The sequence below is a fragment of the Spea bombifrons genome, chromosome 12, assembly GCF_027358695.1.
Source record: "Spea bombifrons isolate aSpeBom1 chromosome 12, aSpeBom1.2.pri, whole genome shotgun sequence".
NCBI classification, from domain to species: Eukaryota; Metazoa; Chordata; class Amphibia; order Anura; family Pelobatidae; genus Spea; species Spea bombifrons.
The window spans coordinates 5,259,446-5,282,944 of record NC_071098.1 but is presented as its reverse complement, the minus strand read 5'-3'; the positions used below and the strand labels follow the sequence as shown (position 1 = coordinate 5,282,944).

Here is a 23,499-nt window from a genome sequence, read left to right as displayed (position 1 = left end):
GTGCAAGCTCCATTCGGGAAGCCACAGCGGAAGGCAGGACTGCAAATCCCAGAGTCCTCCCCGGTGAGCGGCAGACGCATGCGCGCCGCTGGGGTTGTTGTCAAACGGTGGTTATGGAGATGGAGGAGAGGTGGTGGTAGTGACGGAGATTGTGGCCGAGGTCTGTGGATGTTACCGGTGCGCAGAGAATTTACCGTGGCCGCCTGACAATACGGGATTGTCTTAATACCCTGTGATAAGGGGGTACAATTAAGTAACTGGCGGTAAAATGCCCTCAATATAAGGTGTCAGGAGGCTGGTGCCTCAGGGGCATTACTGCCAGCTACTGGTACCGAAGACTTCCTGCCTGTCTGCCCGCCCACTGTTTTTAGGAATCCGGGTACCTAGGGTCAGGGGTACCCAGGCCTGGGGTAAGTCGTAGGGCATGGGGGGGGGTCTGAAAAGCTTCCAGTATGTTCTGTGGCATTATGGAGAGATAGGATGCTCAGTGAGCAGAACAGATTGGGAGACCGGTAATTCAGGCCTGTGGCTGGGTGTGTGGGATGCACCTGTATGGGGTTGATGGGAGTTGTAGTCCTGCTTCCACTGCTGTGATTAGAGTGGCTGCCCATTCACCGTTGGGTTATGTTAGGCAGGGGTGGCAATGATGGGAATCGCCTTCCTCTTTTGGCAGAGGATGCTGGGAGTTGCAAACCAACCTGATATTAAGGGGCTGCAGGTTCCGTCAGCTGTGGTTGATGAGAGTTGTAGTCCATGTATGCCCATTGATTAGCTGTAATGTGTAGGAATGTAACACATGCTGCCCCCTGTTGGTGCCTGTGATTATTGGGAGTTGTGATTAGGGGGTATTATCTAACCTGCCTATGGGGGAAGCTGGTAAATATTGTTACTACCTGCTGGCGGGGGCATTATGAGCTGTAAAGTAGTATTTGGCTGGGGATGATCTGAGTTGTGGTGTAACCATAGCTTTTGGGTTTTAGTTGCTGCTCTAAGCTGCAGTGAGATTAGAATTTTAATTTATTATTGAGCCCCAGTGACAGCTGAGGTGCATCGTATGATGTGAGTTGTTGTCTAGCTGGGGCATTGGAGGATACATTATGATGATGAATGATGGTTTGGCTATGGATGATGGGGGTTGTATTAAGTCCTCAATCCTCAAATTTAGGAAACCTTAACGGGGAAATCCCACCAAGTTTTTTGTTTAATTAAAAAAAAATGTAGTACAAAAATTGCTTTGTCTTAAGGTTTTAAAACAATTCTTGCGCTACACACGTCTTGCAGTGACTATTGAATAAAAGCTACCGTATATATATACGGTATATATAATCAGAGTGTTATATTTTTTTTACCGTAAGGCGGGATGATAAGGACTTGGTGCGATTTCCTAGGAGATTGGGCTGGAATAACAAAGCTAGAATGTAGCGTACATGTAGCAAATACACAAATGGCAACAAATGTCGTACTATGTGAAAACTATAGCTGGAAATACAGTTACACCGTGATTCATAAAACCTGGTGGGACTTCCCCTTTTTTTCACATATTGTTTCATTAAAGCATTACATTCATCTTGTGAAATCCTTTAACCCTCGCAGATTCTAACGGACCGTTTCCTTGAATGAACAGGATTTGTGTCTCGTAGATCCGGTTTGCAGTCTGCAGGAGCATATGGCAGCGACTCCATTATCTCCTTACGCCTAAAAGGAATTTCGGACGTCGTCTTTATCCCTCCAGAGCTTGAAAATGCCTCACAAGATTGGATTTGTAGTAGTGAGCTCCTCTGGGCATGAAGATGGCTTCAGTGCCAAAGAGTTAATGGTACATGCGCCAACAGTTACTGGGTGGCGATCACCAAGGTACCGTAAAAACCTTTCCGCTTTCATCCTAATGTTTTTTCTTGTCTACGTAAAAAATAAAAACATTTATATGTATTTAGTGTGATTCTCCACCGAGCCAGATGTTCGTAAGGAGTCTTTCTCTTCTCTATGGCTTCTAGATTAATCCCGTGACGTGATCTATTACTAGTCCTAGCATCTCCGTCTCAGCAGCGAAGGAGATCTAATCTATTGCTGACGGTTTACGTCATTGACGTATCTCTTCTGCCGTTTACCCCCCGGTAGGTTTTGCCAATACCCTCAAGAAATCGTCCTTCAGATGGTGGAAAGATGCCGCATTCGGAAGCTGCAGCTGCTTGCTCACCAATACATGATATCCTCCAAAATAGAGTTTTACGTCTCGGAAAGCCTGCCTGAGTATTTCACCCCGTATCAGTCTGAAAGGTTCCGAAGATTAGGGTGCGTGCGTAATGTTACCCTGGCTTACGTTACAGGAGCATGTGATGCTTAAACATTGGTATTTGGGAGTTATCTCCAAATGTATAAATGACATAAGGAACCTCGGCTAGTCACTAGGTGGCTGTTCTTAGTGCGATCCTCATAAGTCGTAATTTTTACCCTACTGTTTGTATGTTACCCTAAGGCACCCTACTGTTTGTATGTTATCCTAAGGCACCCTACTGCTTTTACTGTATATGACCGCCATGGACTTAGAAATAAAATCTGTATTTTTTCTTTTAGTTATGTGTCACTATCTGATAACGAAAAAACAAGCTACAAGGCGCGGGAGCTGAAGTCCGTGTATGTCGATGCAGTTGGCCAATACCTGAAGCTGATTTTTCACAAAAACTATGCGAACCGATATAATCTGTATAATCAGGTACGTGTTACGAGGCTGACCTATACACACAATGCCAAGGAACCGGGTACACTAATAATGTCCTAGTTAAGGAATGTCCGAAAACAGGGGAGCCTTTCAGTCATTGTTTGTTCTTTTCTCAGTCTCTCTCACTCTCTCCCTACCTTCTTCAGCAACTAGTCAGTCTCTGCTTCCCCGACTCGGCTTCCCTGTCTACTTTCTCCTCTTCAGCGTTGTGTCCCCAGGGTGCACCGAGGCTCCTCTGTGTTGCGGAAGTAATCTGAAGAGGAGTCTATAGTGTAGACCTGCTTAGCACAGTACAGAATGGAGAGTTATAGTGTGATTTACCCCGTGTCCCTTTGTTTTTATGCAAGGTTGCGCTGATTGCTATAAATATTATTGGCGATCCTGTGGACTTCGACGAGGAGAATAATGCGGTAAGAGTCTATTTACACCATAAATAAGATGCACTCAACACCTGCTTCTTCTCCTATTCCAGAGAAAAGGGAAGAGGAGAGGGAGATGAGATGTAATTGAAATATTTTAAATGCATAAATGGATTTAACAAAGTACAAGACGGAAGTCCTGGATCTTTGATGGGACCAAGGACTGATTTAAGGTCTGGGTCTTTACAGACTAGATGGGCTGAATAGGTCTTATCTGATCTGTCTGCCGGTTCTATCTTTCTTAGTATGTCCCTTTTGTAAATAATTTTAAATCTGTGTAACTTTGTGTTCCAAAGCCGACAAGAGATAAGCTTATCGACCAGTATCTGGGAAACAGCTCAGAGGAGCCTGCTATGGATTCTTCATATATTGGGTAAGAACAACAAAATAGGTCCGTATTAAATTTCATTTAAAACCTCACATTAAGCCTTTTGTAGTGTCTTTTCATTTCTGTAAAGTTGGAATAGACTACTTGGTACTGCCTGCCTTCATTTTTCTGCCAATGACTGGCTATTTGGGACAGTAACTTTAATACATACAGTAATACTCACTAGTTCTTACCCGTATTCCTCCTTAAGCCGTCCTCCTTATCCATCATACAATCCCAAACAAAGCAATACACGTGAAATTTGGTAGGAAAAAAAGTCGGGGGACTGTAGTAATTAATTTATATGTTTGGTGTCACTGTCCACTTTCTTTTTAGAAACCTGGGTTACCATGTAACTATTGAAATCGTATAAAGATAAAGAATATGAATAGAATTAGAATCATTCCCCGCATTGTGTCAGTTTGGCAGATGGCCACTGGGGGGAGCACATGCGCTGTCAAAACCCTTCGGTTACAAAGTTTAGAAAGGAAACAATTTATTTACCTTTTACGCTAAATGATTTATTTTGTGACATAGAGAAGAGATTCTCTGCTAGAGAATGCTTAAATATAGGTGATTGGTTATAAATGAGGCTGAATTGTGTACATCATGATTATTATTACTGTATCAAAAGGATAAACTGTAATAACGGTGTCGTGCAAAGTGGTGTTTTATTTTTTTCCTATGTGATTGTTGTGATATTTATTACATGTTATCACCTATTTTTGCATCTCTACTTTTTATTTTTTTATTTTATTAATTTCTTTTTTTATCTGCAGAAAACCAGATTCGATATCCCCGCTGGATGACTTGGCTTTTGATATGTATCAGGATCCAGAAGTGGCACAAATAATTCGCAAATTGGATGAAAAGAAACAGGAGGCTGTCCGCCATGAACGCTACGACTATGCCAAGAAGCTCAAGCAAGCTATTGCTGATCTGCAAAAGGTATTCCGCACATGGCAGGGGGTAGCCAGCAGGCATCAGCTGCTTTGGCATTACAACTCCCATGATTCTCATCAGTCTTACATATGCTTATTGCCGGCTAGCGTGACCTATTTAATTGCACCATCCGGGGCGAGGCACCCTAAAGCAATAGAATATATGTATAGTGATGGATCACCAGAAAGTGTTAAGAGCATGTGAAAGGCTGTTGTGCCATGTCTTGAGAACAAGGACCAAATAGGATTTGTGGTTTTCATAGCAGGAATAAATGTTTCCACTGGGTACCAGAACCATTACCCAACTTAACCACAACGACAGTTTCTCCAACGTGTCCTACCGATTAATACACGTGTTTTGTTTTTTTTCAGGTTGGTGAACGTCTTGGCCGTTACGAAGTTGAAAAGCGCTGCGCCGTGGAGAAAGAGGACTATGACTTGGCAAAGCGAAAAAAGCAACAAATGGAGGAGTACCGGCAGAAAGTGTATCAACAGTTAGAGCTGCACGATCTTCTGGATACTGCGCTGGTATGGATCCATACGTCATTCCACAACAACGTATCTCTTACTAATCCATGTGTCGATATATTCTTCTGTAGGTGCTGTGCCATGTTCTGACCACCATCAAATTCCGTAGCGCTGTACAATGGGTATATAAAATATATATATATTTTATATACCCATTGTACAGCGCTACGGAATTTGATGGCGCTATATAAAACAATACGCTTATATATATATATATATATATATATATATATATATATATATATATATATGTGTGTGTGTGTGTTCATCTATAAAAAAAAGTATCACGTCTAAGTTTGGTGGAAAGGAATCTTTAAGCTAGAATTATAAAGTTGCATTCAGCTCCCGTAATAAAACCATTGTCTCTTTTATTTTTTTTTTAAAGCCTGTTGTGGTGGATTTAGTGTTTTGGAACAGGCAGCGCGCTGTTTCATTCCTTTTGACAGGACATTCCTTGGGAATTATCACCCGCTGCCCCAGAGATCAGATTTCTCGTAACGAAAATCGGCGATTTCATTTAGCTCGTTAATAACTTTCTGGTGACAAGGGCCGAACGATGAGCGCGGATAAAATCTCTGCGGATTCCACAGGCAGAAAGACTAGGCAGACTAGCAGTCGTATAAGGTCAATTATTCATGGCCCGTGTTTATTCACAACGTAACCTATACCTGATTGTAAGCAGCAGCATTGTTTTAAAGCACGAGTACATGGAAGAAAAAATATTCCATTGTTGATGTTACTTGAGATATAAAAGAAAATTTACTGGGTTCCCTGCAACAAGATAAAAATCTGTGCTGTGCGATTTATTGTATACGAAAATATATGTATATATAGTATAATAAAATATGGCTGCTAGGTGGGCTGCACAAACAGAGAGGATTGTGGGGGCACTCACTAGCTGTAACATAATTGGAAAAGGGTTTTTTAACGATCAATTAGCCTTTTAAACTTGGTTTAGCGAACACAAAGTGCCATTGGAACACAGGAGTGATGGGAGTGATAAAGGGCCATTGGAACACAGGAGTGATGGGAGTGATAAAGGGTCATTGGAACACAGGAGTGATGGGAGTGATAAAGGGTCATTGGAACACAGGAGTGATGGGAGTGATAAAAGGCCTCTGTATGCCAATGAACAATCAGCCATTTTCAGCCAATGTCTCCTCTGTATTTCATGTTATTTCAGGCATTGTCATCCATTTGTATGTGTGTTTGCATCTCTGGCAGTAAACCCCATATGTTTTGAAATAGAAATGAAAAATGTTTCCGGAGCTTAATAATTGATTAGATTCACGTTAAAAGAGTTCAGGACGGAAAGAAAATAGAAAATGTAACACTCTCTTTGGTCTAAAGCCACGAGCAAAGAGTCGGGGTGGGGAGTCTCGCTCTCTACTTGTTTTGATCTCAAAAATGTATATTTTTCTATCGTTTTGCAAAAAAAAAGCAATTAAGACACTTTAAGTGACGTTAAAAGCCTTGTCTAGCCTCTTTCAGATCACTAAGATAAAGGAAGGATGAGGTAAAACCACATACACCCTTTTGGGTCAGGAAGTATAAAGATTATTACTTTATTGAAACAATTTTGCCAAATGGTAACTAAATATTAATACATTTAAGTGACCCCAGGAAGCACAACTTGATATTCAGTCTAAATATTCGTCGGTGTCGTTGTGCATTGGTGGGATCTGGGGACGTTCTGATGGTCCCATGCATCTTGTGATGACTTGTCACTCGGGATACTATAACATATTTATATAGTTGTAACGGTTTCTTTGCCGTCTTCCTCCAGTTCTCAGGCTTAGTTTCTCCTTTCCTACTAGATACGTCGGGGCCCAGAGTTGTCTCTCGATCCACTGGAGAGTCCAACCAGCCCACAGCTGCGGAAAACCGCAACTTCGCCCCCGCCAGACCAGGACAAAACCATAGAGAGGAGAGCTAAGAGAGAGCGGCAAATCGCGACAGAGAAGCCTCCAAAGATGTCTTCACCGAAGCCAGTACAACAGCCACGTTCTCCTTCTCCTCCTCCTCCTCCAGCTCCAGCTCCATCTGCGGTGGCAGCCACCCCAAACATAAATGTAAGTGTGTGTGTGTGTGTATATATATGTGTGTGTGTATATATATATATATATATATATATATATATATAATATTAGTAATACCTAAGTACAGCAAAATGTTTTAGAACTAAAAATGTTATTGAAGCAGAGAAGACCATGTCCACTGATCATATTTTTTTTTATTTAATCAAATATAGAAAATTCTCTTAGGAACGTTATACTTTGTAGTTATATCCCTTAATTATTCATGTTTGCATTTCTTGTGATTTTACTTGAACAAATGGACACAGGTTAAACTAGGTCAGGAGGGAGCCAACGGGAGTTGAACGAGAACACGAGGGAAACTGAGTTTAAACATATGTTTGCGGAGATGTTAACATTTTTGTAAGATTATGTAGCGTAACGTATGAAGGTTTTAGTAACTATTTGTCTTTGGTCTCCACGTGCCGCTGTTTAGATTGACGCGTTGCCCTACGATGAGCGGCCGCTTCCAGCCCAGAGGAAAAGCAAAGACGAGGCATTTACTTATCTTGAACCCGAGTCCATCGAGGAGACGGCTGCAGATACCCCAAGGACCAAAATCACCGGGGAACCAGAGCCGTTAACCGAGAAAGCTCTGAGAGAGGCCTCCTTTGCCATCGAAGTGTTTGGCGAAGCTCTAGTAAGTGCCGGTGGAGTCCTGCGTGATAGGAGCACAGTAGTGGGGTTATTATGGACAGGTTTGGAAATGCACTAACTACGTATAGGGCCTAAAAAAACACCCTCTTATGAGCACAGAGGCATGCGTGATTAAATGTGAGAGCTTTTTATGGCAGCTTATTCATTGTGATGCCTACTGCTGTCAACACAAAGGGCAGAAGTTTGCGTCTTATTCTTCTTAGGGCAGCTATGCATTTCCCAACATTTAGCTGTAGTTCTGCAATCAGACCTGCAGGAGATGCCTCCACGACGGTGGTCTCAAGGGTTAATTCTGACAGGTGTCTCTCTGTGCAGCAGATGTTCATGATGCACTACAATTCCCATGATGCAGGAATAGACCCATCATCATGTGGTTGTGATTGCGACGACACATGGGCTCCTTGATGCCCCTGCATCTAACTTACAATTGTATTCTTTATTCTTTCTCTCAAGTCCTTCATTAACTTTCCTGCGCGGATTCTATTAACGGATCAAAATAAAAAGTCTTGCGTTATTATCTGCAAAGGTGAAAATCCTATTCCGAGAAGATGGTTTCATGTTCTTCCGTGAAGCGCGCCGAGTGCGTTAATCCTGAGATTTCTTCTTCTTAGGTCGCTGGAGCTTATTCCAAGACTTGGTCCTACAGAGAAGACGCTTTACTCGCGGTGTACAAGAAACTGTCGGACATACCCAGCGAGACATCAAAGGACGACCTGAAAACCATGCTCCGCGCTGCGATATTCCTTGTCCGTCGCGCCATCAAAGACAAAGTGACCTCGGTGAGCGCGGCCTATTTTTATATACTTTTATGGCATATATATATTTTATTTGTATGTTTATTATTAATGCCTGGTGCAATCATGTAGTCTGTTATTCTAAGGAAAACGATCCTAATGTAATCTGAAGTCTTAGAGGTTTTGGGAAGCATTATTTTACCGTTTTGTCCTGGAATAAGCCCCTGTCCAGCCCTCTCCTCTCAGTCTGAGTACCTTAAGTTTCATGCTATAGGGCCGTTTGAGATATTTATTCCCATCTTCTAGACCCGCATGTGATGACCTCTTGTGTCGACACACGTGACTAAGGGTAGAAAAGCCTAAAATGCGTCTGGAAGTTGGCAGAATGCCCAGGTGCGTTTCCCATGGGCCATGGAAGTTTCTGCCTTGGGGTAAAGGCTACATAATGCTATTCGGCACCTTTATATACTTATTTTTATTATTTTATTTATTTATTTTTTAAATACTGCCCAATATACTGCCCAGCATATTAAAGTACTCTGTGAAGAGCGAGGGGAGACATGATAGGTACATTCAAATATGTCAAAGGGTTAAATAAACCCAAGAAGGTTTTCAGGAAAGACGAAGAGATCTCGGCATGTACGGCTTGGAGGAAAGAGACAAGACGTGATAGAAGCCATTTAAATACATAAACAGATTTTACAAAGTACAGGAGAGAAGTTTATTTCATAGGAGAACAAGAAGCTAGATGGTGAGAGGTTTAGATGTGATGTAAGGAAATTGTATTTTACTGAGAAGGTGGTAGATAAGTGGAACAATCCCCAGCAGATGTGGTAGAGGGTAATACAGTGAGGGGATTTAAAAACGCATGGGATATGTCTCCTGAATCCAAGACGAGACCAACGACTGATTAAGGTTTGAGTCTTTACAGCAGGAGAAACGGGGGCCGAATGGGGCCGATCTGCCGACAGATTCTCTGTTGCTATGTATCGTTGTATACACCGGGTTAACTTACCAGGATTTTTCTCTACGCTGGCATTTTTTATTTTTTTTTGCTGCCAATTGTTTTTTGGACCAGTTAGCGATAAATAAAGCTGGCTTGGAATATCTGGATATCCCTCGCTGATGTGAAACCAGTTGGACAACATCCTGGTTCTACTTTCCAGAGCGCTGCTGCCAAAGTGACTTTAATGAGTCCGAGTGACTAATTAAAACAATAAATTCTCAAACCGGGCATTGTGCGCAGCCTTTTGGAAGCTCCGCTCGACGGGTCCCTCGTAACGCGTCTCGCGTCTCTGCGGAGGGTCGGCGTACCCACAAACACAAAGGGCTCTAAGATTCCACGGCCCTTGTAATTTCCTCTGTGTTTCTGGAAAGGAGTCCTGCGCGGAGGCCAGGAACAATGAATGTATAGACGGGGGCAGCGTAATGTACTCGCTAGTGGAAAATACATCATCCCGCGAAGAAAAAAAAAAGCCCGGCGTTGGTTTAACGAAGATGATATCTTAATTGGCCACAGCTGCTTACGGGAAGAAAGCGCTCCAAGGCAGACGTGAACGGCGAGGCGTCCCTTTAAGCTCGACTACGCTTACCGCAAAACTTCTTTTTTATTTTTTATAATTCACCATTCAAAGTTTCCATCATAAACATTGATCCATCGACGGATCTGTCTGAATCGGCGTTTCTCTTGACGCGTTCAGTTAATGTTGCTTTAGCCTCTTGGACGTGTGAAAGTTCTCTGACGATCCCCCCGGGTGATATCACAGCGAGGACGTTAGACGCGCGTCGCCATGCCTGGCACGGGAGCCTGGCGTACGCACACGCAGCAGGGTACACTTAAGCCGGGTTCTGCTTTTACGATAAATAATTACACGCCGTACAAAAATTCACATGGAAGGCCGCTCTTATTTCCTCCTCAATCATACATCAATACATTTTATTCTTTAATGAACTCTTCCTCTTCGTTATTATTATGGCAGTAATTCCAACAAACAATAAATAAACTAAAGATATAAGTCTTTTTATTTTAATTTATTCATATTTATTGGGGGGCTTGTTGAAGGGAGGTTATGTTCACTACTGTTCAGGAGTTTGGGGTCACTTAGAAATGTCCTTGTTAATGAGAAAAGCACATTTTTGTCCATTAAAATAACACAAATTGGATCAGAAATGCAGCGCAGACGGGGTTAATGTTGGAAATGACTATTGTAGCTGGGAACGGCTAAGTTTTAATGGAATCTCTTCATAGCCGTACAGAGGCCCTTTATCACTCCCATCACTCCTGTGTTCCAATGGCCCTTTATCACTCCCATCACTCCTGTGTTCCAATGGCACGTTGTGTTCGCTGATTTAAGTTTAAAAGGCTCATTGATGATTAGAAACCCTTTCACAATTATGTTTCAGCTAGAAATGTCCCTTGTTTTCCATGAGAACAATTAATTGACCCCCAAACTTTTGAGCGGTGATGTATATTGTCCCCATACTGTTGTGGCATTACAGATAATAACTTTTACTGAATCAATAAAATGAAGGGGTTTGTTTGATGGAGACAGCTCCGTATTTTATTTCTCCCTCTGGCATGTATTGGTGGCGTTGCACTTCGCTGTCACGGCATAAGGGATTAATCGTTGTTGCGTCTTCTTTTAATTAGGTTTTCCAAGCTTCATTAAGGCTTTTGAAGATGATAATCACTCATTACATCCCGAAACACAAGCTGGGCAAATCCGAAACCACTCACTGCGTGGAGAAAACCCTTCCAGACCTGCTGTCCCGCACCGGAGACTCTGCCACGCGGTACAGGTTAATCGCCTCCAACTTCATCCAGGTACGATGTTTCGTCTTAGATTCAGGAGCCATATGCCTATCCCATGCGTGTTTAAATCCCCTCGCTGTATTAACCTCTTCTAGTTCTGATGGAAGGCTGTTTCACTTTTCTACTACCCTCTGCTAGGTTTTTCATGGTATCCCCGGGAGTTGGTGGGACTTGGAACAGATCTGCTGAAACTCGGTCACTCCAAAGTGATTTTTCTGTGAAATTCCGTATCCCATCCACCGAGCCCAAAACACGTTAGCGTTAAATCAATGTGGGGTTGTGTTTGCTGCGTTAGTGAACTTGCATCCCATGTTAAATAAACACAGAACCTAGTGCTCACGGTACACCAACATAAATACCGTGATGTAAATATAACATTAAAAAGCAAATTCTTCCAGCTTTTAGTATGAACAATACACGCCTTGTTCTCTACCAAATAGGTGTTCACAGCGGCTACCCAAACGGACCCGGCTCTGCGATACGCGGCCGGATAAGCTATACTGGAACAGTAACGCTTTGTGGTCGCGCACTCGTTGCCGTCTGGGGACCGATCAGCTAAACTCCGAGTCCACGCAGCCCTTTAACAGACGAAAATGGGGTCTGACAGAGACGCGTCTAAAGAGTTAAAGAGCTCCTTTGTGAAACCTTGAGCCCCCCCCCTTTTTCGTTTGTTTCCCGGCGGTCCGTGATTATTTCATAGGCGGCTCTTGGCTCCGGCACAAGGCGTTCGTAATCGTACACTCAAACGGAAATCGTGAAAAGCATTACAGAAACACTTTTGTGTGAGTTAGACATGACATGCTGCACTTAGCCAGACGTAAAAAAAAAAGCCAAAAGCCTTAATGAAATCTTTTTAACGTACGTTTTCTTTAGTCCCGTTTTTAATATCAAAACAGGCCCTAGCGGCATTTCGTTCTTTTAACCCTTTGCTCTCCAGACCAGGTAAGCATTGAATTGCCAGGGATTTGCTGCGATGTAATCATCAATAGTGAAATGTATAGATCAAAACCGATCCGTGGCTTCATTGCATTTAATTGAATGACTTTCCAACCATCATATTCCCTTTAATGCATGTGATAGCTGAGAGGTCTCTTTAAATATGCATGGTTTCTCATGCAATACCCCGTATCCCCCCCCCCATAATATGTATTCTTCTTTACTGGTGCTGTCGGGGTGAGTAAACTGCCCCTTTAATGGTTCCACTGGGGCATCCAGTACATTAGTACTTCTAAAACTATGTTAAGCTAATGCTTTCTTCTGCGGTCTCGGCATCAAGCGCCAGAAAGTTATAGCTTCTGACATCTAAAACTCCAATTCACGTCTTCTGAGGATTAGCTTTTGAAGGTTCCAGAAGGTTTTGAAGAAAAGCCAAGTAAACCAATCCAAAAAAGTGGCTTTTTTGAGCGTTATTGTAAGGAGCGGCTGTGTTTGATCAGACTGATTGCTTTATGTTCTCAATGATCCAGGAGATGTATTGTGATCATGGTCACCATTATACTAATGCCGTTTTTTTTGGTCTAGGAAATGGCCCTTTTTAAAGAAGTTAAACCCCTGCAAATCATTACGGTTCATTTGGTTCAACCGCTGAAGGCAACGTTGCCTTCTCGTCTGGCCTTGAGTCAAATGGAGTTGGTGGACACGTTGATCGCAGAGTTGGGGGTGGAAAATTCTGGATTTACTGTGGACAACGTCATGAAGGTAAGCGGAAAATCTGAGGTTCGGATGTAACGTAATTCTCAGAGAGGGTGGTAGATACATGGAACATCTGTCTGGCATAAGTGGTAAGGGCTAATACAGTGAGGGGATTTAAACATGCATGGGATAGGCATATGGCTCCTGAATCTAAGATGAGTACTTTGGTAAAAATGGGCAGACTAGATGGGTGGAATGGGTCTGATCTGCTCTATGTTTTTAAAGAAGCTTTCCATCATTCGCTTTTCATTCCTAGATAATTAATATAATTAATAACTTTTTATGTCTCAGCTTGCAATAGGCGCCCTGGAATACACAACGTCAGAAGTGCGGGATAAAGCCGTCCGGATGATTCTCTACCTATACAAGCAGCATCGGAGCCAAGTGCTGGGATACATGCCGACCGATGACTCCAACACGCGGAGAAATATCTTATACAAAACTCTCTTCGATGGCTTCGCCAAAATTGATGGGAGACCCACAGATGCGGAACTCAAGGTGCGTAACGCTTGTGTGATTGAATCCGGTAACGTCCCTTTTCAGCATGCGTAGCCTCTGCTGCCACTGCTTTCCCTCCCGCTATGACCAGTATATTGTTTAAAAATAATAAATCATGGCCCATCTAACCGATGGAATCCAACATTGGCGTGTTCGGTAGCTTTAGGAGCTTTCGGATCTCCCAGCTGTTCCTGTTTTATGAGAGACAAACCCTACTCGGAACCCAAAATCTTTTTACTCTCCCAATGTAAAAAAAAAAAAAACACATTGGGTAAAAAACAGAAAACGCTAAATATCGTTACTAGGCCCAGAAAAAGGCACTCGCAGAAGAGGCGGAAAGGCAAAAAAAAGAAGAGATCCGAGCCCTCCAAGAACAGCTGGCAGCCCTGAAGGAGATGCAAGCAGAAGCGCTGTCTGGGAAGGTAAGGACATCATTGTATACGGAGGCCTCCGTGCGTTATATGTCATACGCTGTCATACCCGGGAGCTTCCTTATGAGAGAGGAGCCTAATCTCTCCATTTTGGATCTTCTAACGTCTGCCTAATTTGCATATTTATTTATTTATTTTTAGACAAAAGATGCCAATATGAATAAAACCAAAAATGGTAAGTCTACTTATTATGTATCATCTGAAAGCTTCATTCAGACCCTAGTTAATTTTTACATACCTTTTTTTTTATTTATAATGAGAGAGCTGAGAAGCAGATCTAAACCGGGCAAATAATGGTGTTGATTTTGACCAAAGTAGACTGTGAGTAAACAGCCTTAATTATTTAAAGATACATTTTATTTTTCAGATAAGCAGAGCCTTCAAACCCAACGCCCACGTCGCTTGTTATATTTAAGCCGCGCGGCGGAATCTGCCGGCGCTTTAGAAATAAACGTTACGTCCCTAATAGTTTATTTTCATGTTTTATTTTTAAGATGAACGTGGCAAAAAGGCAACCTTGTCTCCTAATACAGAAGCCTCTGACCGCCATTCTTCGGGGACAAATTACTTGGATAAGTAAGTAAAGTTTTATATACGATATTCTGTTAAAGTAATTAAGCTGACAGGGGTATATGTCTCTGGGGTAATTAGCTTTACGTGCAGGAGATATAGCCTTGAGCTGTCCATGCAGCAGACACAATGAGCAGAGAAGAAGGTGCAGATGCTAAAATACATTAGAAAGGTAGACGCTTGGATCAGGATTTATCTACGACGCACAAAAGAAATATTGCTTCAAGTTAAAAACCGATGCATCTGTGTCATCTACTGAGCCAGCTTTCTGCAAATACGTTCCACCAAGAACGTTCTGCTTGGAGGCTCCTAAAACCTGAGATGTTTGCTGATGGATCCCATCCTTACCTCTTTGTTCCTTTATACCAGATTTCTTACGCGATGGGGGTTATTTCTATAGAGCAATTTTGGTTCAAAGGATTGGAAAGAGGTCTTGTGGCCATTGTAGCCAATGGAGTGGTCCAGTCAGCAGGGAGATTCCAGCAGTTGCCATAGCAATAGGTCAATCTTTTAAAACTTTGAAGCAGAATTGCATACATTACAGAACATGTTGAGATATCCTCCAAAGTTTGCCAGCTGTTACTGTTACGTTTGTTACGATTGCCCCGTTGTCGAGGTCTTCATGGATATCTTTACTGTAGCCAGCCAGCTAAACCTACCTTTTGTAATTGCATGATGAGCAGCTGCATATCCTTTCAGACCTCCGTAAATGGTAATTGTTTAAGCGATCTTACATTATCTTTTTTGTAGCTTATGTATATTTTGTGGGGAGAGAGACGAATCCTTTAACGAGGAAGGCTTGGATCTACATTACTGGAAACATTGCCCCATGCTGAAAAGATGCGAGCAATGCAAACAGGTAACTGAAGAAACTAGTAATCGTAATCACTAGTAACCAGTTATGATACCTCGCGCTATGGCTTTGCTTCTTTCAAGCTTTTACAGATGTCAGTGAATCATGATTTATCTATAGAAGAAAGTTCACTTTAGTAACATCATTTTTTTTAAAATTGTTTGAGTATTTCTTACATTTTGAGCTCGGTTGAATTGACATCTGAGATCAATGCGGATTGTGCAGAATGACCTTTGGGCACCAGCAGTTTTTTGATCGCAGTTTCATTTTTCCGTTATTTTTGCAGTAATAGTGTAATTTCTTCCAGGTTGTTGAAATCGCGAGCCTGATGGACCACCTCTTAACCGAATGCGATCAGAAAGAATTATTTGGCAAATGCCAGCGCTGCTCCGAAGCCGTTTTCAAAGAAGTGCTTACAGAGCATCTAAAAGCCAAGTCCTGTAACCGTAAGCATATTAACGTTACGACGCGGTTCAGTAAAGGGTCATTGGGGTAGCCATGAGCTTTTGAAGCTATCCAGATAGATGGCGGACACTTTGATGGGAAACACATAGTCATGGGCGTTTATCATCATTTTTCAGTTAATAGAACAAATGCCCTAAAAAGATGAACTTAGCGGTTGTTTTTTTTCTTGGGTGATGTGGTGCAGCCGTGTGATTGCAGTGCGAGCCCACGTTGGACTAAGTTGATAACCCCTTCGTACATTAGTACCGTATTCTGTCACCGTTGATTAGATAAAAACTCCAAAGAAAAAGGCTGAGTCTGTTCTGATTCAAGAATCCGATCTATCTGTAACTAGCAGACTTCACCCACACCCTTAGTAACTTTAAAGCGACCGCAATGTTACACTCAGCGTGTATGAAAGATCGCAGCCTATTCTAATCTGAGTGTTTTGTATCCGGTCGCTATGATCCTTTTGGTTATGGTGTTGAGAAACGCCACTGTCTGATGCCGATATCCCATTAACGTTTACGATCTCTGCCGGGTCGATAATATAACTGTAGGCCGGGGCAGATCTCCAACTGCTGTTCATCTATTCTCCCCATAATGCTTGATCAGCACTGGCTTGAATGACTCTTTGGGGTTGGGCCCTTAGGTGAGCCCTGACCATGTGTAACATTATCGATTCCTGCCAAGTAGGCCACCATCCAGACATTCAAACCTTAATGAAATGTAGAGAGTTCCTCGGTCTAGGGGAAGGGATAGAACTAGATGAGAACCTGAAGAAGGAGCTCAAATAGTCTGTGATTTTGTTGGAAGGACTTTCTGTAGGTTTCTTCCAGGGCCGAGTGATTGGGGACAGGTAATCTTGTGTCTGGTTTAGTAAGCAGGGTGCTGGGTTGTAAATAAAGAGGCATTACTAGTGGGAAGAGGAGGAAAGGTTCTGCCACCTCACAGATCTCTGGCCAGACTTCACCTAGAGGATTGTGTACAGTTCTGGAGACCACATCTATAGAAGGTCTCCAGAACTGGTCAGAGTTCAGAGGACGACTAAAATGGTAATTTATATCCTTCAAACAATTTATCAGGGAAGAACAAGGGATCGTTTAGCTTGGAGAAACTTATTCCAATAAAATCACAGAATAGTTGGGCTCCTTCCTCAGGTTCTCATCTAGTTCTATCCCTTCTCCTAGATGTTTGGCTTGGAGGAAAGAAGAGAGAGATGGGATCTCAATATCTATAACTGCAGAGAAGCCCTTTGCCATTTTATTTTATAACATTCTGTTATATAATTTAATATTAATATAATAATATATATAATAATATTTCTCTAAGTCTCTAAAGTAAGTCCGTTTTCTAGCTTCCAACTCCTTTATTTTTTTTCCCGCATTCATGTCATCGCTTAAAGTCTGCAGATCCTCAAACTCTACGTGACTTCATAAAGCCCGATGGAAGGAGCACTTAACACATTAGAACAGTGCAGGCCTTTGTCTTCGCTCGTAGAACTGTCAGCTCCGCTTGATTCTTTTCTTCTGTTCTAAGCCTTGTCGTATGAATCACTTTGGCCACGGCGAAGGTCATAAAAGAAAAGCAACGGGTTGGAGCCAAGTTTGTTCCTAACGTGCCTACAGCTGGCAGGAGAATAGGACCCCCACACCCTGAAGCGCTTCCACCTCTCGTACACTAAACACAGGCGTGTCTCTTTACTCCGTTGTCCAAGAGTTTCCCAATGTCTGTTCGGCTTAATGGCCTGAATTCCAAATTCCTATAGTTTTGTTGGTGACTAAATTCACTGAGGTCTGGGTGCGTCCGTTTACCGAAAGTGTCTACACCAGCTGCGTGTCTCTTAAAGAAGATGACTGGGCCGCGGTCCACGGTCCGTTGGAAGCCCCATTTATATATATAAGCTCAGTAAAGCTGCTCCCTTTCAACGTATATTAAGTTGTTACAAGATTTATTTCGCCAACGGGGCTGGTGGGTTCCATTATTGTTGTGTAAGATTTTTTTTCTTTTAGGGGGGGACAATCTATTGGGATAAATGAGTTATTTTATAACGATTTTATATTAACAAGATGGAGTCTGTACTAGACCATGATAACATTTTTATTAAGCTGTAATGAAGTGTTCCCTTTAAAAATGGGCTTTGGGTACAGTACAGGTGTGTATGTCCCTTCACACAAGCACAGGTGGGCTAACCTGCTTGGTATTTTGAGTCTGTTGACCCAAACACTTAAATGTTCTTCTGAAGGATTTGCCACTGGTTGGTCTTATTTGTTCTTGTTTTTTATTGTTTTCAATGCATTCTTTGCCGATTCTTCTACAGGAGCAGATAAGAAAACTGCGATCATTTTATATCATTACTAATATATATTTTTGTTTAACTCGATTACAGCTTCTAAGGGGGACAAGGTGGCCAATCGCTGTCCGTTATGCCATGAAAACTTCATGCCAGGAGAAGAGGTAACGTGTCTGTAACAAATTGGTGAAATATTTATAAGATGGGTCAGCGAGCCCGAACGTTACAATGCCGTCCATCTCCCTGCACTGAAAGGTCCAGATGAGTTAAATGACCGATTCCAGCGGATCGAATAATGTCACAAAAAGCTGGCTTTGTACGGCAAAACGCGTAGGGTCATGCATCTATCTCTCAAATATCAACAAAGACCCGATGATGTAAACACATGCTGATTATGTTAATTATTATGTACCAACGCCGTGCTAAGTTTAATGTACAAAACATTCAACAAACATTGCATCACATCGGCTATTTTGTAATCACTGGGATGATGATTAGGCACCGGCATGAAATGAGAATAGATATCCTTTGGCCTTCCCAGGTGTTCGCCAACTTAGGGTACCTTTGTCTCGTGGAAATTAATGGACGTTCTGGAACCAGTCAGGTCATTGAGGGGACTTTTATGAGTCTGCCCCCCCCCCCGACAACATACCCATTCAGTGTAACGTAACGGGGACTAATTACAAAGTTTCCCCCCGAGAAACCATATAGAGGTGCGTTCATTCTTTCATCATTTCAAGTCCGGTAAGCGATATCGCCGAGCCGGCTGTGTGGTAAAAAGACACAGTTATAATTTCAAATAAAAGCCATGTTGTGCTCCGATTCCTTCCCTCGCCGCTTGACTTCCCGCGTAGCGGTCGTGTTTTATGTCTTCGCTTGGGTAAAAAAAGAAATCTGTATGAAGGACATTTCTTTGTTGTGTGATATTTCAGTCCTTTTTCTAGCCCAAGATTAAATAGATGGTCTTTGGCAGTGAGATAGCGGGTTCGTTTTCAGTCATTTCTTCTTAAAGTTTAATGAAAATAAGTGTTTTTTTGGGGGGGGGGTTACCGCGTGCCAGCTCCTGTACCGATTATACGGGTAGAACGTCGACTCTGGAGATCGATGGAGCGTTTAAAGCCAACGCCGGTCCTTGACACGCGGGGCACGAGCCTTCTAAGAAAATATAGACTTTCAGTTAATTGTTTACTTGGCGACGTTTCGCTTTTACCTTCTCCGCTCCCCAAATATCGTCCGCACGGCCCGTCTTACCAGGCTTTGGAGATAGAATAGCGCTGTAATAAAAATTTTAGTGCTCCACATTTTTTGACGATGTCTTGAAAACTAAAGCTCCCCGTCAGGCCTGTTGCCAACGTAAAAATAATTCCGAGTTTATGATTACAGATAAGAAGCCATACGCTTATCTGATCGGTGTATCTAAACCTTCTAATTACTTGTACTTTGGGGGAGTTTCGGATGTCCCTGGCATTTTTTTTGGTTTAGCTCCTTAACTCTCCCTCACCCTCTTTGCATGGGAAGATCACTCCATGTTCTTACTACCCTTTAACGTTTAAGTTTTAAACCTATTACCCAGGGTCGGTCCTAGGGTTTATGCCCCCATGTGAATTGTGCCCACGCTCTTCTTCTTCATGTCCGTTGGGGCAGAAAGCGTAACCTCCTGTGGAAACGCCGATCCACGGGAGAACACGAAATGTCCACTTGGGACGCGATGGCGCAGACGACGGCTCTTCTTAGCTTAGATATTTTAACGATCATTGAGCCAAGACATTTTGAGGATGATGCCCCTGCTTATATCTCAAACTGCGTTCAGTTTCATTAATTATAAAAGCAGCTCCTCGAGACTCTTGACGAGGATTTCCGGATCCTCCGTTCAATGCGTCCGACTGATCCTCTTTTGGTAATGAAAGAGGCGCATGCGCTGCTTTGAGGAGGTTCCATAAAGCGGTCTTAACACCGTAGCAACAAACAAAAATGGTCCAGTTAGGAGAAAAAAAAAAAAAACATTCCATTGGCTGCTATGGCGATAAGACCATTTTTTTTTTATTTCCAATAGTATTTGGAACCTCTGCTTACTGGAAGCATATATAAATTGGGACCCGCATGGACAGACACTAGAGAACTTACCAAGTCGGCACAAAATCATACGTTTAATATTTTTGATGGTTTTTGTGCTGTTTTCCCCTTTAATAGTCTGCAGTCACGGCACGAAGCAGCTGGTTTAATGTTCGGTTTCTTCCAAACTCCAAACCTGTTACTTGTCCGTTTTCATTAGCAGAGGGCCTCGCCTGCTTGGAAGTATAAACAGCGTCTTCTCGTCCACCCAGTTATTTCGCTGTGTTTTGTATCAACAACGATCTAATGCGCGCTTTGCCCCAAAATGCCTCCGAGTGCCAGAATTCTATTGAATAAATGTGCCCGATTGAGGTGTTGGCGCTGGTTACGTTTCAAAATGTTACAACATGAAATACAAAGCTTATGCGATTCCCGTTCCTCCTTCAATTCCTCCTAAAGCCTTCCTCCGAGTGAACAGACATACAGATCGCGGGGAGGAAAAGTTGTCGGTATGGGATTTGGTTAAAAATCATATTCCTTTATAACCAAATATAAAGGGGAACCTAAAACACCTTTGGGTTATGTGTTGTTACTGCAGTTATTGGAAAGGAGAAATCAGCAATCATGAGCCCTTTAATGCATTAACCCCTTCGTGACAATGCATTATTTTTAATGGGTTTTAGGACAACCCATTAAGGGGTTAAATTGCCAGCACTGGCTCTGTGATCTATTCAGACCCCCGTCCACATGCGTTAAAAACGATGCTGTTGATTTTATTGGGAGCACTTCTAGCAACCAATCGGTGGCAAGTAATGAAAGAGAGGAAGAGGGTAGCTGCAGCTGTAGGGCTTTTTTTTTTTAATGGTACTTTTAATATGGATTTCTCTTTAGTCGGGGAGTCAGGGACACCAAACCGGCCCTTTTACATGCAGTTAACAATTTTTAAAATTAAAATTCATTTTACATTTCTCATTTTAACTTCTTTTTACTCTGCCCCCGACAAAACATATCGGTCGTCGAGTGAGCGATGTTAAAATATAGTATCAAAAGTAAAGGCCAATATTACTGCTCTATACACCCTACAAGGGCGACTCTCTGTACAGATCTTCACCCGCTGTTCCCGTTTCATCGTAGGCATGGAAATCTCATCTCATGGGAAAAGATGGCTGCAAGGCAAACCCTCGCAGGACGCAAGCCCTTCAAAGAACTCAACTGGCATCGCATGGTAAGCGGTTCCTCCGTTATATAACCAGCCCCTAAAATCGCCTTCAAAGACCAGTCCATCCGTATGAGGTGTTTCTGCCCTAATGAGAGTGATGCTTTCTGCGGAAGAAATCTGTTAATGGGTCTGTTTCCGTTACGGAAAGATGTACTTGGCCTTTTGGGATCTTTAATACATTCTGTGAATGCATTATGGATCCAGTTGGCGTTGTAATGTGTTTTTCTATTACTGTAAAAAAAAAAAAATTCACACGAAATTTATTTTTATTTAATTACAGCGGCTGTTAAAGTCGGAGGATCCGCCGTAACTAAACCCGGCCCCGTGCTGGGCAAACAACGAGCGCCCGTCGCCGGGAGCAAGATCCCAGCCCCGAGAGCCGGATTAAATAAAACTATGACAAGAGCGCAACCGAAGAGATGATTGGATAGAAAACAGCCGATGGTCTTTGAAATTAAGTAGAACATACATCGGTTCGACCCTCCTCGGTATGAGAAACACTAAGAGGGGTCGGTAGGTTCATAAATGCACTTTGAGGTCTTATCTAGTTAATCATAACCAATTATTCCCACTGATGACGGACTTCCTCCGTCGATTAGTGACATTTTTTTTCTTAAACGGTGTTTGGTGTTCTATTTTATCCATTAGTGTGTGGACCACGAGTATAGATCATCCACGTTGCTGATTGTGAATTATTTTTTACGTCGGAAACCCCAATATATAATCTACGGATTAATAGTCATTTTTAATAGAGAACTTGGACTGAAGACATTTCCTTTGTCGGGAGATATTTTAAGCGAAGACACCTTCACAAACCTCTGTGCAGAGGACATATATCAAAAAGGGAGATCTAAAGACACAGAATATATAGATTTTATTTAAGCATTTTACTTTAATAGCTTTTTGACTGTTATTTAAGAAAAACAAAACTTTTGATTAAGGTCCAGCATAGATGCCGAGAGGCCGTTGGACATGAGACAAAAAATACATACTAGGAATTGCGGTTCGATTCATGAAAGATTCGTCCCCCAATAACAGCAAAACTTTTACTGAAAAAATAAAAAACATAGGTTTCTAGAATTAAATTCCATGAGCTATCGAGTAAGACCTTATCAAAATAGAATAAAAAATAAATAAAAACATATGGCATGCGTTACCAAGTCATGTTCAGGGAAGCCGTCCTTAAATGCAGGAGCCTGGGAACAGAGCGTATGATCGGACTTATGCATGCTTAAGGCTTCCTTTTTAATATTTGTGATTTTGTTTAAAAATATTTATTTTATTGTGTGTATATTGTAAATCCATGACTAAATAATCACATATTTTTGAAATTGTTGTCTACTTTATTTTTCTTTTCCATTGTCTAAAAATTGTCCGTATTACGCAGTTTGTGCCGACATCCGGCAGCACTTTAATTTTCTGTTTGCGGGGATGGCGCTAGGTTTTATTGAGTTCTAAGCAACCATCGTACCATCCAGTGGCGTATTTAATGTGGGTGCTGCCCCTAGGCCCGACACACCAGGGCAGTTCCCCTGAGCCGCCTTCCTCAATGTGGTGTAGAGAGCGATGGAAGATGACGATGTGTGTCCGCACGGTGCCTTTTTACGTATCCAATGGGGCATGTGCTGGCTCTGCACATAAATGGGCCAGTTGGTGAGATCAGAGAGTTGGATGGCAGATCCAGTCTTCTTTTGGGGCCACACTTTCCAAAGGCATATGTAACCTTCCTTCCCTCCCTGGGATCTTCTGCAAAGAGGGGAACTGCTGAAGTGGGAGCCAAAAGGTCAACAGACATCCCCCACCATCAAGCCAAGTCTATAGCAATACATGACTTAACGCTCATTCATTCTTACTTATTGTGTTATAGTTCATCCACCTTTCTAACGTTAAGAGGGGTTGGATGTCACCATTCTTCTGGCACATCCAACATCTCTAGCAACCAATAAAACAAGCTTTCTGTGGCTTTTGGCACATAAAACCGTATAACGTTTTTATTGGCTTTAAATATTTGTCCGGTTTTACAGCCGTGCATAGCTGCAGCATCCAATCTGACTTCGCTCCGGGCAAAGGATTACTATATAAACAGCTTAGACGCTAAGCGACGAGTGAATGAAGAAGGCAGGGACCAAATGTCGTGATGCACCCACACAAATTATACAACCTTTTTTTCTTCCAGAAAAATAGCGGTCGTTTGA

The 23,499-nt window shown here is 42.3% G+C and overlaps 1 protein-coding gene across 2 annotated transcripts; it reads left to right on the top strand.

The window, feature by feature from the left end:
• The first annotated feature begins 77 nt into the window (after positions 1–77).
• On the top strand, positions 78–21,922 carry CEP104 (centrosomal protein 104). Of its 2 annotated transcripts, none has more exons than XM_053451374.1 (22): positions 78–410; positions 1,641–1,854; positions 2,119–2,292; positions 2,575–2,713; positions 3,067–3,129; positions 3,435–3,511; positions 4,285–4,453; positions 4,819–4,974; positions 6,792–7,046; positions 7,486–7,689; positions 8,318–8,485; positions 11,091–11,264; positions 12,774–12,950; positions 13,236–13,442; positions 13,748–13,864; positions 14,015–14,048; positions 14,368–14,449; positions 15,194–15,302; positions 15,604–15,742; positions 18,130–18,197; positions 21,220–21,310; positions 21,585–21,922. In XM_053451374.1, exons 2-22 carry the CDS (start codon positions 1,742–1,744, stop codon positions 21,725–21,727), a joined length of 2,859 nt encoding a protein of 952 aa, XP_053307349.1. In that variant the 5' UTR covers positions 78–410; positions 1,641–1,741; the 3' UTR covers positions 21,728–21,922. The 2 variants fall into 2 exon arrangements, with proteins under 2 accessions (XP_053307349.1, XP_053307348.1); XM_053451373.1 differs by having other exon boundaries at positions 1,625–1,854.
• The last annotated feature ends 1,577 nt before the right edge of the window (positions 21,923–23,499 follow it).